Source organism: Eremomyces bilateralis, assembly GCF_010015585.1.
Source record: "Eremomyces bilateralis CBS 781.70 unplaced genomic scaffold P152scaffold_5, whole genome shotgun sequence".
NCBI classification, from domain to species: domain Eukaryota; kingdom Fungi; phylum Ascomycota; class Dothideomycetes; order Eremomycetales; family Eremomycetaceae; genus Eremomyces; species Eremomyces bilateralis.
The window spans coordinates 755,719-768,154 of NW_022985071.1; the positions used below are offsets into that span (position 1 = coordinate 755,719).

The 12,436-nt window shown below is 53.6% G+C and overlaps 6 protein-coding genes across 6 annotated transcripts; 2 read left to right on the top strand and 4 right to left on the bottom strand.

Annotated features, from left to right (window-relative positions):
- Window positions 1-34: 34 nt before the first annotated feature.
- P152DRAFT_472151 (uncharacterized protein) lies at window positions 35-529 on the bottom strand (the record flags this gene model as incomplete). Its single annotated transcript, XM_033681133.1, has 4 exons — window positions 35-44; window positions 92-156; window positions 222-260; window positions 308-529. The coding sequence occupies 4 exons, from the start codon at window positions 527-529 to the stop codon at window positions 35-37; spliced, it is 336 nt and encodes a 111-aa protein (XP_033536011.1).
- Window positions 530-670: 141 nt separating this feature from the next.
- On the bottom strand, window positions 671-1,999 carry P152DRAFT_512754 (ribosomal protein S5 domain 2-like protein; the record flags this gene model as incomplete). Its single annotated transcript, XM_033682768.1, has 2 exons — window positions 671-1,675; window positions 1,922-1,999. 2 exons carry the CDS (start codon window positions 1,997-1,999, stop codon window positions 785-787), a joined length of 969 nt encoding a protein of 322 aa, XP_033536012.1. The 3' UTR covers window positions 671-784.
- Window positions 1,920-3,798, top strand: P152DRAFT_456630 (alpha/beta-hydrolase). Its single transcript, XM_033679043.1, has 6 exons — window positions 1,920-2,139; window positions 2,218-2,291; window positions 2,472-2,669; window positions 2,723-2,730; window positions 2,794-3,541; window positions 3,597-3,798. Exons 1-6 carry the CDS (start codon window positions 2,036-2,038, stop codon window positions 3,659-3,661), a joined length of 1,197 nt encoding a protein of 398 aa, XP_033536013.1. The 5' UTR covers window positions 1,920-2,035; the 3' UTR covers window positions 3,662-3,798.
- P152DRAFT_456633 (uncharacterized protein) lies at window positions 3,699-6,393 on the bottom strand. The gene is made up of 2 exons (XM_033679044.1): window positions 6,083-6,393; window positions 3,699-6,032 (listed from the first exon to the last, which is right to left on the bottom strand). The coding sequence occupies exon 2, from the start codon at window positions 5,891-5,893 to the stop codon at window positions 4,145-4,147; it is 1,749 nt and encodes a 582-aa protein (XP_033536014.1). The 5' UTR covers window positions 5,894-6,032; window positions 6,083-6,393; the 3' UTR covers window positions 3,699-4,144.
- Window positions 6,394-6,634: 241 nt separating this feature from the next.
- On the top strand, window positions 6,635-9,034 carry P152DRAFT_456634 (glycylpeptide N-tetradecanoyltransferase). The gene is made up of 6 exons (XM_033679045.1): window positions 6,635-7,084; window positions 7,149-7,224; window positions 7,272-7,396; window positions 7,452-7,543; window positions 7,591-8,374; window positions 8,427-9,034. Exons 1-6 carry the CDS (start codon window positions 6,740-6,742, stop codon window positions 8,622-8,624), a joined length of 1,620 nt encoding a protein of 539 aa, XP_033536015.1. The 5' UTR covers window positions 6,635-6,739; the 3' UTR covers window positions 8,625-9,034.
- Window positions 9,035-10,144: 1,110 nt separating this feature from the next.
- On the bottom strand, window positions 10,145-12,007 carry P152DRAFT_456639 (uncharacterized protein). The gene is made up of 2 exons (XM_033679046.1): window positions 10,889-12,007; window positions 10,145-10,828 (listed from the first exon to the last, which is right to left on the bottom strand). Exons 1-2 carry the CDS (start codon window positions 11,693-11,695, stop codon window positions 10,496-10,498), a joined length of 1,140 nt encoding a protein of 379 aa, XP_033536016.1. The 5' UTR covers window positions 11,696-12,007; the 3' UTR covers window positions 10,145-10,495.
- Window positions 12,008-12,436: the final 429 nt, after the last annotated feature.

Consider the following 12,436-nt stretch of genomic DNA (forward strand, 5'->3'; position numbering starts at 1 on the left):
CCGCCGCCGTGGTATGCTCGCCTTTCACTCCGACTTATCCTTGCCTGTGACGTATCAGATATGCCATGGTGAAGCGTAAAGGTCAACTCACCGCTGCTTGTGCTTCGGGTTCTTGCTACATATGATGTAGACATACTTCTTCTTCCGTCGCACGCTCTGTCCTTCTGTCAGCACACCGTCGTCACAATCGCCAATCCTTCCGCCGGGAGATTTCTGCATACCTTACATCCGTCGCATAATTTCTTCACGGACGTCCGCACCTGTTCAGCTCAGCATCCACCCCCGGTCCTGGAATCAAGCAACCAACCTTCATCCCTCTTCGCTGTCCTACGGTTGTGAAGATCGAGGTGCCATTGGCCTCCACGGCCCCGGAAGGGCTTAGGAATTGCGATGGACGATTGGGTCGTGGGAAGCGGAGGGTTTGCGAAATCGACGTGATGCTTCGACGGAGCGGAAGCTGGGTGAACGGACTTGAGCAGGTCGGTCGGGAGACCTGCCTGCTTGTAAGTAAGAGGGTCCGAGCCAACATCTTGTCTGGTGATTTGGGGATATGCGGCGTGGAGTGGTCGAGGATGTTAATTGTTGGATCCACCACGAATTCACGATGTCCAGTCTCCCAAGAACCCTGTCGATGATAATCTAGATCACGTGACTCGATATATACTAGAATATCGGATATCACGGTCGGAATGGAATTATGGAATCTCCTCTAATCATCGACTTTCCGCTGGGGTTTTACTGTTTATTGGTGTCTCTAAATCAAACTCTGCACATTATACAACTCTCATTTCCGACTACCTTGTTGTGCTTCGGTTTTATCGATTTGCTTCAGAAGAAACCCAATGCTAGCATCTCTAGCCTTCTCCAGCTGCTGTAAACGAGCCAAAGGAAACGATTCATACTCCGGCGATGTCGCTGAAGGGGATGCTTGTAATGGCTTAGTTGGCTCACTTGACTGACTCGCAGCAAGTGGAGAACCGGCCGTCACCGTATCTGCCTTCTTTTGATCTAGCAGCTGTCTGAGGACAACGATGCTCTCGTCTCTGGATTGGAGCTCTTTCACCAGAGCCCTTCGTTCCTTCTCCTCCAGTTCTGGATCTCGTGGCACAATCTTATCGCCTTGCTCTAGCCGAGATGCAGAATCCACCTGTCGCCGTTTCCGATCCCCTTCCCCGTCCCGCTCCCAGGTTTGTTGCCATCGTCTGACAGCGTTTCGCGCCACCGTTTCGATATGCTGAAACCTTACCGGACCCAGCAAAACGCCGCCATACCATCGTGCCACAACAATGCTCCCAGTAACTCCCATTTCTTCGAGAACCTTCTCGAGCCGTTTCCCGGCCCATGACTCCCCATCATCATCGTGTCCGACGTCGAAGAGCTGCAACGGCCCTGATGATGTCTTCAGAGTCGTCTGCTTTGAGGCTACCCGCCACGCTGCGATTCGGTGGGTTGCCGGCTTCAGCTCTGGGAGGCTTTGCAGGGTCCTCGCTGGCAGGGAGGGAGAATAGTATCCGGCAAAACGAGATTTTCGGTCAAGGACCGCCTCTGAGACGGAGTAGTTGTTGTTACGTTGCCGTTCATCCGGTGTCGAATCGGCCATGGTTCCCGCCGAACGCTTGAGACTCATAGTGGATATGGATGTGGAATCAACGCAACATGGCGCGATGTCCACGCTCTATAGCTAGTGGTAGCCACATGCCCAGTCGCTAGAATAAGATCATCTCTGAGACCATCTCTGCAGAGTACGACATGGAAACGGTTGTAGATTTACATCGCTTGTAGATGATAATTGAGATAGGAACGGGAAGTGCTGGGATGGACGGAGAGGCTTAGTAAGATCAGGTTTAGACTTAATACTGACTTATTATCACTTGACACTTAATTAATTAGTCACTTAGTAGCAAATGTTGGGTGCACGAACCACCTGTTCCCTATCAACCTCGAGTCCAACTTCAGACGCGGCGAACGTAAACAGAACAACCACAAACTTCAGCAGCATCGTGAAGCTACAGCAAGCACATCCCGTTAAGCCAATATGGCTGTGGGTTTCTTTTCAAGGTCCTTCTGGGTTCTAACCGCCCTTGGTGGGATCTATATAGCCTTGCTTTCAACTTTGACCTTTGTAGATGTCCAACGCTTGTATGTCCCTCAACTATCCGACAACAATGAGGATGGAGATGATGATATGAGTATGGAACGTGGACTTACTGGTTAAAGCGCCCTTTATGCAAATAAATTCCATACCGGTTACTGGGACGATGTTTCTGAGACTGAGCGTTCCGGATTTTCTAGTACGTTGGGCATTTGAGATGATATTTCCGCCATCCTGGGGACGCGTGTCTGGTCGGCATCTGGTTTGGCGCGTGATTCCATCGCATATCGGTTCTGCCTTGCTTAAGATTCTTGCGCAATTGTTCTTCCTGCGATTTGATCCATGATCGGGATGACTCGCGGAACTTACTCGAGTACAGAACATCAAGTGACCCCTTTCTTCATCGATTCAACCGACAATGTCAAGCTGTACGCGTGGCACGTCCTTCCGATATCGGTTTATGGGAAGCATAGAGATATAATCCTATCACAGCCAGATGGTCTAGTCGAAGACTTCAAGCAAAGCCTTCCGTATAAGCTATTGAAAGACGACCCAGATAGCAAAGTCATCGTGAGCTGTGAGTGGCGTCGACTGTGACCGTGTTGGAGGTTTTCTAATTGACATGCATAGTCCATGGGGTAAGGATAGCCCGTACGAATACATAATCGAAAAATGGGGACTGATGATTACCACTGTTCTAGAACGCTGGCCACGTTGGGCAAGGATTCCGCCCTGATATTTACCGAACGGTGACGGGCCTTTCTCCTCACAATCACTTGATCGCTATCGATTACCGTGGATTTGGGGCTTCCAATGGCTCACCGACCGAAGCCGGCCTAATTGCCGACGGTATATCGACCGTCGATTATGTGGTGAATATACTAGGAATCCCTCCTGCACGTATCGCTATCCTAGGCCAGAGCCTCGGCACCGCCGTGAGTTCCGCAGTAGCGCTACATTTTGCCTCTCCCGGTGCTCCCGAACTGGCGCCGCTGAACTCCTCATCCCCGGAAATCCAAGCGTTGACGCCCGCGGCGCCGATGGACTTTGCGAAGATCATCCTCCTGGCGCCGTTCACGGACCTGCCGACGCTGCTCCGCACGTACCGCATCTCCGGCATCATTCCCGTGCTCTCGCCGCTCCGATACCATCCGAAGGCAGTCGACTGGATGCTGAAGCACGTGGTGGATATTTGGGATAGCGCGGCGAGGTTGGAAGCGTTGACGCGAGCCACCGTGTCTGACGGCCGGACACTGGATTTGCATGTTGTTCATGCTATGGATGACTGGGATATTAGGTACACCCACAGCGTCGACATCTTCAAACGGACAATGAGAACGGATGCCAGTCGCACAGTGGCCACAACGGACCTGAAATTTCGTGGCGGTGAACGGAGGCAATGGCTTGGACCGGATCAAGTGTGTACCATTGACATGCTGAACTACGGAGGTATGTCTTCTCACCTCATTGACTTCAAAACGACGATATTCAACACATGATGCAGGACACAACCGAGCAATGAAGTCGAGCGCCGGGCAGTTGGCAGTTCTAGAGGCCTTCGGACTGTGAGAAGGATTTTAGTGGAATGGAGCGAATTTGGGGGGAAGGTAAAGAAGAACTACCTTCGCTGAAACGTTTAAAGAATGGATGGAGGTTAATTTGAGTTTTCTGGGCGTGATTGAGGAGCCCTAACCAGTAGGATACTCTTACCTTATACATATAATTTTCAATGCAATCCTTGCGTCTAATAATCCTTGCATGTCTTGTGTTGATAGGCACTTAGTCTCTCCGTCGTCAACGATTGCATATACTGTAACAAAGCCTCCATCCCCTTCAACCATTTCTTGTTCCGGGGTTGAAAGGTACGTATTCATTCCATTCCTCATTTATTCTTGCCCAAGAGCTCTTTAGCTCTTCTTAAGACCGTGTTTTCTTAAAAAATACATCGGGTTTCGTCTAACGCAGTCTGATACTGTTTATACACACGCTTTAATAACGACAAACCCAATCTGGCCGTCTGTCAACACCCATACACCTTTGTAGCCGCATGATTTAGATGCCATCTCCATCCTCCGCCTTGGGCAAACGCAACGGCAGGAATCGATCCGGCGCACGTGTCCCTTTCGCGAACACCATCTCCATGTATTCCCGCACATCCTTCTGCGGCGCCACAGCCCGCGACAACGCCGAGAGTACAAAGGTGGTCTCGTCCTCGGCGAAGAATCGGATGGTGACGGGCTGATAGTAGAACGGACCATCGACGTCGAGCTCTGGGATGCCTTGCGGTTTCAAGGGGCTGGGTGGATGAGTGGGAGGTGGGGGTGCCGGGGCTGGAACTTCAGGCTTGATGGCCAAAGACGCATTGGAAGCCCCTTGCGGAGTGTGCTTCGAGGGCGTCGCGCTAGCGCCGGGGTCAGCTGCACTGGGCGTGTGATTTGACTGTGTGTTCTGCGATGCGGCTGATACAGCTTCCGGCTTCACGGCTGGCGTGGCGGGTTCTGCGACCCGTCGTTTTTCGCGGATCGGTTTGCCGTCCAAGTCACGGAGGATCAGAAAGGAAGCGGTCGCCGCGCGAAATCCCGGCTGGTACTCAATGATGCTCATCCGAGGAAAGAGCCATCGGTCGTTCGTATTCTCTTCGAATTCTATCAGGAGATGGACCGGTCCATCGTTCGCGGGCGGTCGAACGATTCTCGGGCGCGGAGGAAGCGGCTGACGGTAAACGTGAGCTTGTTGCGGGCCTTGGTAAGCATATGGCAATGAAGACGGGGTTCCGAAAGGGTTTTGTTGTGGATGTTGCATGGTTGGTGGAGGTGGCGGTCGAGGGGCGGGGGAGGGGAGGGGGTGTGAGAACGGATTGGAAGCACTGGGCTGGCGTGGTGGCGCTGGCGGAGCCGCTGGGGGAGGCGGGGCCGGCGTTTTCACCGATGCAGGGGCTGGCTGTGGAGCAGGAGCCGGTGTTTGCACCGGAGGGGTTGGCATATTCGTCTTGCTCTGTGCAGATGTGGGGGTTGGCGAGTGGGAGCTAGCTGGAGGAGCTGGGGTGGGTGTACCATGTGCAGTATGCCCACCACGCGCCTTGACAATTGCCGACAGCTCATCGATGTGCCGCTGGAAGTACTCCAGCTGCGACGGATTGGCGTTCCCTGACGCGACAATCCTCATCACCTGCTTGAGCTCCATGTTGGTGCTGGCTCGTTGTGCCAGCATGTGGATGACCGGATCGGGTGCTGGTTGCTGGGACGGAGCGGGACTTGGTGTTGGCGCAGGTGGAGGCGGTTGTGAAGCAGGGGGTGTCGGGGCTGCCGCATGGTGAGGGGCGTTTTCGGGGACGTTGCTCCTCGCCTGATGGCTTGGCTGCTGCGGAGGCTGCTGCGGAGGTGCTTGCTGTGGAGGCGGTTGCTGTGGAGGCGGTTGCTGTGGAGGCGGTTGCTGTGGAGGCGGTTGCTGTGGAGGCGGTCTCGGTGGCATGGGGCCACGGCTTATTGAAGGCTGCTGAGCCGACCGGATGGGAGTGGATTGTCCCTGGGCGAGAAAAGAAGGACCGGGGGTGGAAATCGGTGTCTTGGGAGTACCATGCTGCGCTGGCGCGACGGTGTACGGAGGCGGTCGGTGGTAGTGATATTGGCCAGGAGTGGGAGATGCTGGATACCCCGAGTAGAAAGGAGATCCGTATGGTACGGGGGCCGTTTCGGTCAGAATGCGTTCGCCAGGGAGAGCGTCCATGCGCACCACGTAAAGATTGGCTTGGAATATGTGTGGCTCAATGGTAACCTTCACCCCTTTCGCCCATTCTTTCATGCTTCTCTTCTTCTGGCCCGGCTGTTCGTTGTGGAGATAAACGATATCGGCTTGTTTTCTTTTCGCCCACCATCGATCGAGTGTGGCTTCATGTGTCCATTTGTGGCGTGAACGGCGGAGGGATTCCGCAAGAACTCCGCTGTAGAATTCATGTTAGCCTGCGCCATCTGCCGAAGAGCCCATGTATACCTTTCGCGTACGGTCTGGAATGACTGCACATCTTCGGGATCCTGGGGAGTAGACGTTGTCGGTAGCGGTTCAGCGGTGATTTTCGAAGGAAGGATTTCTGGCTTCGGAGGCGAGGGAGAAGGTTCTTTGGGTGTTCGCGGCGCGGCGTTGGATCTTCGACTTCGTGTACTGGATAGTTTGCGAGAAGAGGGATCGGGGGTGACACGTCGGTGTTTGGTGGCCGGAGTTCGCACTCGGCTCGAAAGTCTCCTCTTCTCCGCCATCGCGATTGGGCAAGATGGTCGCGTTGATCGCGATGGTTGCGATACTACGGAATCCAGAATAATACAGATGGGAGGACCTGAAATCAACGTAAGTTCAAGTCAGATGACTTCAACAGGCAAGAACCACGGTGAACCAATAGGCGTTCAGAAACCCCGCAGACCCCTGTTCCAGCGACGCGAGGTGAGATGGTCACGTGCGCGAGAGAACGTGGCCGGCCAGGCAGGCATCGATTCATCGTCATTGGTCGGCCTTTCCTCGGCCACCTGGACTATCACAATATCAGAATATCAGAATATCAGATGCCAATTGCCATCGCCCGCACCCTCCATTTCTCATCTCCGCTTCTCAGTCCTCACTAGAATCCAAATATATTAACCCTGAGGACCTATCACCATGTCGGAACCTAATAAATCCGATGGAAATTGGAGCTCGAGTTCGACTACTCAACCCGAACCGCCTGTTTCAACCACTGGCCAAGCTTCCGCTGGTGACCAAGGTGAAGGCTCCGGGATGACTCAAGAAGATAGCCAAGCAGCGGGCAAGAAGAGGAAAAAGTCTAAAGCCAAACATGAAGGACCTGAAAGCGAGGGTGGAACCGATACCGCTTCTGACAACCAGCAACTTCAGAACCTCATCGCAAGCAACCCCACCTTGAAAAAGCACTTTGCTGGATTGGAGCCCGAGAAGATGGAGGAAGCGCTTCGAAAGCTGAAATTGGAGGAGATCCTGTCCGGAATGGTATGATTGATCGAATTCCATTGCGTCCCTCGACATTCACCATGTTCACGGCTAATGACACCAGTCGCCGCCAAGTGCGAAGCGACAGAAGGACATGGCCGGATATAAGTTCTGGAAGACGCAGCCAGTGCCTGCCTTCGGTAGTTCACCTTGTCTTGATAGATGCACTTGTGCTGATGGCTCTTAGATGACCAGCGCCCAACCGAGGAAGGTCCGATCAAGATGATCGAGATCGACCGAGTCTCGAAGAAGCCTGCTCCGCTGATTGATGGGTTTGAATGGGTGACCATGAACCTTGACGATCCCGCAGAGGTATGGGACTACTTGCTAATATGAATTATCGATGACTTTCTAACCATGTGTGCAGTTGAGCGAGGTATACGAGCTGCTCTCCCATCACTACGTTGAGGACGATGAAGCCATGTTTCGGTTCAACTACTCTCCCGCTTTCTTTACCTGGTATGTGTCTCTCAATACGAACTGCGAAATCACGCTAACTTTTATAGGGCCTTGAAAGCTCCAGGGTGGACCAAAGATTGGCACATCGGTGTTCGAGCTACCAAATCACGAAAGCTGGTTGCATTCATTTCGGGGATTCCAATCGGACTACGAGTGCGGAAGACGGTTCTGAAGAGCTCTGAGATCAATTTCCTCTGCATCCACAAAAAGCTGCGTTCAAACCGCCTTGCACCTGTGCTCATCAAGGAAGTCACTCGGCGCTGCTACCAGATCGGCACCTTTCAAGCCATCTACACTGTGGGCCACATTCTACCCACCCCCGTGTCCACATGTCGATACTACCATCGATGTCTTGACTGGGAGAAACTATACGAGGTGGGCTTCTCGCCGCTTCCATCTGGATCCACCGTCCAACGACAGATTATCAGATACAAGCTTCCGACCACCACATCCACCCCCGGACTCCGACCGATGAAGTCAAAGGATGTACCTGCTGTGCAATCCCTCCTCAAGAGATACCTCGATCGTTTCGAGCTGGCCCAAGAGTTCACTGAAGAGGAAGTTGAACATTGGCTTGTCCATCACGAGGATTCCGGGCGTGAGCAGGTGGTCTGGGCCTACGTCGTTGAAGAGGAAAACACCCATCGTATCACGGATTTCTTCTCCTTTTACAACTTGGAGTCCACCGTCATCGGTCATAAGAAGCACAATGCTGTCCGAGCAGCGTATTCCTTCTACTACGCCTCCGAAAAGGCGCTCACGGGAAATATGGCCGAGCTCAAGGTTCGCTTGAATGAATTGATGAAGGATGCGTTGATTCTGGCGAAGAATGTCAGCCCTCCCAACCCCCCTTTCTTTCATCTTGGTGTTAATGAGTTTCCAGGCCAAATTCGACGTTTTCAACGCGCTGAGTCTACTCGATAACCCGCTGTTCTTGGACGATCAAAAGTTCGGGATGGGCGACGGTCGGCTGCATTACTATCTCTACAACTACCGGGCGGCGCCTATTCAAGGCGGTCTCGATGCGCAGCAGAACGCGAGTGAGAAGCACATGGGTGGGATCGGCGTCGTCATGCTTTGAGGGATGCTCGAATCTTGAGCAGAAAACTGTCGTTGCCGAACCAAGGTGCGTTGCGCGCCGTCCAAAGGTCTTTCACAAACCAATTCTCTGCAGGAGCGATTATCTTTTGGATCTACTTCAACGTGTGTATCTCTAGCCTTCGAGTGGTACTTTCGGTTCCAGCCACCAGTTCCACATGGGTGTATGCTACCTTGTTTCTCGGGGGTTCGACTGCGCAGGTTCACATGGATCGTAGCATGGAAAGGAGGGATGGGCTGTGAATTTAATTGTCACAGTGAGTGAAATCGGATGACCCGTATAGGCGGTGCATGTAGGTAGTTGCAATTGCATAAATACTAGGAACGTCGGACAACATGGGGTAAAGTAGCTATCGGCTAATGATGATATTATCCTATATCATCCAAATGTCTGTCTAGGTTTGTGATACTGATTGCTGAAGGCAAAACCATTCAGATCCGTGTCTCCGTACCCCTTATTGACTGAGGGATCAATGTGATCGGTATCAGGGGGTCTAGATGGTTGGGATGGTGTAGGGATGAAATTCGGATAAAATTCCGAATAAAATAGGTCTGTGGTGCATATTATTATAATAAGAATCAATTTAACGTACTATCTGGATCCCTTTCGGGTCTATGAGCACGATATTCTATCTGGTCTGTCGAGGGAAAAAGTTTCCCCCCAGCCGAGGCTGCAGGTACATAAAATCCCGCCTCCTCCCCTTAGTAGAGTATCTCAATCATTGTTCATCTTTCCGCACGGGTCGGTGTTTCCGCCTAAGCGGAGAGCTTATTCTGGCACGTCGTGGAGGAGCTGGAACGGTTTCCAGTCCACTATTACTTCCTTCTCAACTTCCTTGGCCACCCGGTATTGCTCTAGGCCTCCCGCATCGATCAGCCACCTTGCTGCGTAGCGTACCTTGTCCCTGTCATGCAATATCCTCTTAAAGTCCGTTGTTCCAGCTCGTTGGAGGAGCGCGATCCTCTGGTAGGTCCGCTGCGGGCAAAACGCAAGGAGGTGGTAGAGAGACTGTCGGGGGGCACCGCACTCACACGCTGGGTGGATTCCAGGGACACCGATTTTCGCGAGCCATCCTTTAACTCCAACTACCTCAGTCCGTAGTGCCATAAACGCCGAGGCCTCGTGTTTCTGAAGGCCATCGAACCGGTTAAGACACTGGGTTTCCCACGGGTCCTTCCATGTCCTTGCTCTCCTTCCTGGTTTGGCCGCTTCGGCTTGCCATCTCTCCCTTCATTTCGCCCGATACTCATCCTGGATCATTCGGTGCGGGCCTTTTCGCTGTTGTGTCTGATATCCCCTAGCTGGTGCATATGCCTGGAGGAACGAAGTTCCGTAAGGTCTTTGTGGACGCCTGAGGGCCAACTTTTCTCCCAACTCAAACTTAAATCACATGATATTCACGTGAGTTTCACGTGATTTCCGTTCCTTCACCCCAACCTTCGTCGACATCGCGATCGCCGCCCGATTTAGCCCGTATGATATGATTCTAACGAGCTATGAAACTACACGCTCGGCATCGTTCACTCGCCGTTCGCTGACACCGCCTGATTCTGACCCCGCGCCTGACTGAGTCCGATCGTCGGGACTCAATCCGATCGTTGAGACTTGACTCTGATTGTCAAGACTGACTCCGATCATAAAGACTCGAGAAAAAGAGGAGGGATGCGAGGGAAAAAAAAGAGGCGAAGTCTCCCCATCATTAAGCGATCAATGTTACAAAGGGTCGGTTTTCAATGTCTCTCGCCCTATTTGCGCTCTGCTAGCCAATCTACTTTGTATATCTAGGCCGCGTTTACTTCCCCTTAATGTACCGTCCATCCCTCTTCTATTGACCAGTCCCAACGTTCCGCGTCTTAAATCATCCCCTCGCTCAGCCGTTCTAGCCTATTCTCGGCGGCGACCATAGGCTCGGGCACTCGATTACCGATAATGTCCCTTTCTCGCGCTCGAGACAGAAGCATGATCCCATCTAGGGATGGGCAGCGCGATAGTTGTACGTATAGGCCGTAGGCATCGCATTGACTGGGAACGGCCTGGCCATCGATGTTCGTCGTCCTCGCGCCGCGAAGTTCTAGCGCCACTCGGTCTAACGTCTTTCCTTGCACCTTATAATCCGTAGAGGCGAACGCCGCTGCGCACGGTAATCCTCGCCGGCTGACGGCGTGCATCTGCCACGGCCGCTTTCTCTAGGAGTCGATTTTGACACTGACGGGTGCCAGGAGGATAGTGCCGGCTAGCATGCCCACGAAATCGTAGTCTCTCGTCGTCTCGGACGCCAGCACGATCCCGGCCGGAGGCCCGAAGTGGAGCATGGTATCGGCGTTGACGCGATGCCCGGGGAATTTCAGGTCGAGGATGACGTCTAACGCCGTATAGCGGGCGCCATTGACCAGCTTCAGGCCTTGGTGGGTGTTTTGATTTACGGTGATGGGCATCCCCTGGACGAACATAAAGATGGCGGGGACGGGGATGGCGCTGTCGTCCCCCTGACTTAACAGCATTAGGGCCTCCTCCTCCGTAGGCTGGCCATCTTTCCACTTGTGCTCGGACATGAAAATCCGAAGCACGCTTTGCCTTTGGCGTTGGAAGGACAGCGTGGCTTCGACGTTCAGATTCCAGCGGTTCCGATTCAGCGGCGTGATAACCGTGATGCCGGACTCCCATGGGATACGTCGACCTTCCTGGTAGCACGTGTCGTTCAGAAAATCCATATCGGACTGATCTTGTACGCCGTGCCGGATCCGCCTGAGGAGTTGCTGGAGTCGTGGATCTCCGGCGGCACGGACTTGTTCGTCGAGCATCACGACCGTAGTAAACTTGTTCCACAGCGCGTGCGCTTTGTCGTGCTGGTGCCTCTGCTCTGCTCGGAAAGCTGTATCGTCGGTCCACGCAATAACTTGGCTGGGGAGAAGGATGGACCGCTCCTGGACCGGGCGGAACTGGCGGAAATCCCCGCAGAACACGATAATCGGGATCCCGCCAAAGTCGTCCGCATACCCTCGAAGTCGGCACAGCTGTTCGTTTACCATATACAGCGTCCGCGCACCCAGCATACTGACCTCGTCGATAATGAGCAGGAGCTTTTCCTACCACACGGCCCGGCTTCGTCCATCGACGCGGAGATTAGTTGAACTCCTAGGCGCGAATCTCTCCAGGTCCGTACTCCGACCCACCGACCGAGTCGTGTCTTTCGAGAACCCGCACGCGGAATGGATAGTAACCCCATCAATATTGGCTACCGCCGTTCCCGAGGTCGCTGTAACCAGTAGGCGGTGCGGGATCCCCTTCCTCGCGAACAGCGCCGCGACCGCTCCGATGATCCGTGATTTTCCCGTCCCGCCCTCACCTCCAATAAATTGGCAGAGCTAGGGAACTCCGGACTCGTCGCGGTGGACCCGGTCTAGCTGGCGGCAGATAAGTCGAAATGCGATACTCTGCTTTCGATTCAAGGTAAACGACTCCTCTGCTAACTCCTTCCCAACCGCAGAAAACGATGTGGAGGGACCGAGCTGGACATTCATAGATGGACCGGCGTCCTATCCCGGGCCTTCCTCATCGGGAGCGGTGAAATGGACGTCGTGCTCCCCGAAACCGTCCGGCGCCCTGAACTCGGTAGTACTCTCCCCGACCGGCCCCTGAATCCCTTGGATCATCCTCTCTCTCTCGCGCGAGACGCTCTTTTGCTGCGCCTTAATCGACTTCAGCAGCTCCTGTGCCGGCACGACCGACGCCGCTAACTCGGTATACCCGTCTTCTTGGGTGCTAAGAGTTCCTGGCCCTTGCTCGAGGATGGT